Below are 1,664 nucleotides of genomic sequence, written 5' to 3'. Positions count from 1 at the left end.
TATTTGAACATTCTAATGATATACCGGTATATAACTCTATCATTAAATATTCATATGATTTGTTAAAAATTATTTAAAGGCTCTACTGATCTGTCCTGAATAATCAAAAATATACTGATCGGAATATAATTGCATCTAAGTCCCAAAGGAGAGCAGTTAATGTTTGACGGTTTTCGGTGTTGAAATCTAATTATCATCCTCAATAAACATGGACGTTTTTCTAAAAATGGCTACTCTTAATCAGGTATTTGCTAATGTCATTAACGACTTGTTCAGTAATCTTGACAGAGATTTTACAGAAATTAGTGTAACAGCATTATCGATTATCGAACTAGTTGGATTATCGAATTAGATCATAAGTGATAAAAGAAATAGTCGATATGAGCGAAGTCAATTATAATTGTTTATGGCAACCTAGTCTGATAAAAAACGGTGACAAATCTCAACCAAATCATTCTACTTTCAACCACACTTCACTTCAAGACTCTAGTCAGTTCTCACAACCTTCAACATGAGAGAAATCGTTCATATGCAAACTGGTCAATGTGGTAACCAGATCGGAGCTAAGGTAATTAACTCGTTTTATATTCTGATAGATCATCATGTTCAATGTGAAGATTCAATCTATAAAAGAACGTATCAGAAAAGAAAATGCCTGAGGGGGAGGTCAAAACGGAGAGGAGTGTCTGTCTGAAGGACTACGGGGCTGCAAGAGGCTAAATACGCTACTGTTTCTGCTGGCCACGAAGTCTTATATTTTTTTTTAGTTCCTAAAAAATTTAGTAAAATCAGTTATCTTTTGTTTCAGTTCTGGGAAGTGATCTCTGATGAACATGGTATTGACCCAACTGGAACTTACCACGGTGATTCTGATCTTCAGTTGGAGAGAATCAACGTTTATTATAATGAAGCTACCGGTGGTAAATATGTACCTAGAGCTGTTCTCGTCGACTTGGAACCTGGTACCATGGATTCTGTGCGGTCAGGACCCTTTGGTCAGATCTTTCGACCAGATAACTTTGTCTTTGGACAATCTGGTGCTGGTAATAACTGGGCTAAAGGTCATTATACAGAAGGTGCTGAATTGGTAGATTCCGTTCTTGATGTGGTCCGTAAAGAAGCTGAAAGCTGTGATTGTCTTCAAGGATTCCAGTTGACCCATTCTCTGGGTGGTGGAACTGGTTCTGGTATGGGAACCCTCCTCATCAGTAAAATCCGTGAAGAATATCCAGATAGAATCATGAACACTTTCTCTGTTTGTCCTTCACCAAAGGTAAGATATTATTAGAACTAAAGATCCTTATGTTCTCGTGATAGATATTTACGTCTTACTGGTGTGTAATCTTTTAGAGTTCATACAGCTAAAATGATATATAGAGTGCCCATATTGACAGGTTTAGGAAGGACGTTAGCGCCATTCTACCTAGTTACGGTTGATTCCCCACCAATAACAGGATCTTTAATTTTTTCCTTCATCTTGTCTTGCCTTCCAACACAAATATCTTGGTTCGAACATTACACACATATTTTCACAATTTTCTTTTAATTTCAGGTATCTGATACTGTTGTTGAACCTTACAACGCTACCCTCTCAGTTCATCAACTGGTAGAAAATACAGACGAGACTTACTGTATTGATAATGAGGCTCTATACGATATCTGTT

General features: G+C 36.9%; 1 protein-coding gene across 1 annotated transcript; it reads left to right on the top strand.

Annotated features, from left to right (window-relative positions):
* Positions 1 to 465: 465 nt before the first annotated feature.
* Positions 466 to 1,664, top strand: LOTGIDRAFT_202847 (hypothetical protein; the record flags this gene model as incomplete). Its single annotated transcript, XM_009051902.1, has 3 exons — positions 466 to 568; positions 809 to 1,273; positions 1,553 to 1,664. Coding segments are annotated over exons 1-3 (634 nt in total), but the record flags the coding sequence as incomplete, so codon positions are not given.

This window comes from Lottia gigantea (genome assembly GCF_000327385.1).
Source record: "Lottia gigantea unplaced genomic scaffold LOTGIsca_1730, whole genome shotgun sequence".
Taxonomy (NCBI): domain Eukaryota; kingdom Metazoa; phylum Mollusca; class Gastropoda; family Lottiidae; genus Lottia; species Lottia gigantea.
This window is presented reverse-complemented; position numbering and strand designations above follow the sequence as displayed.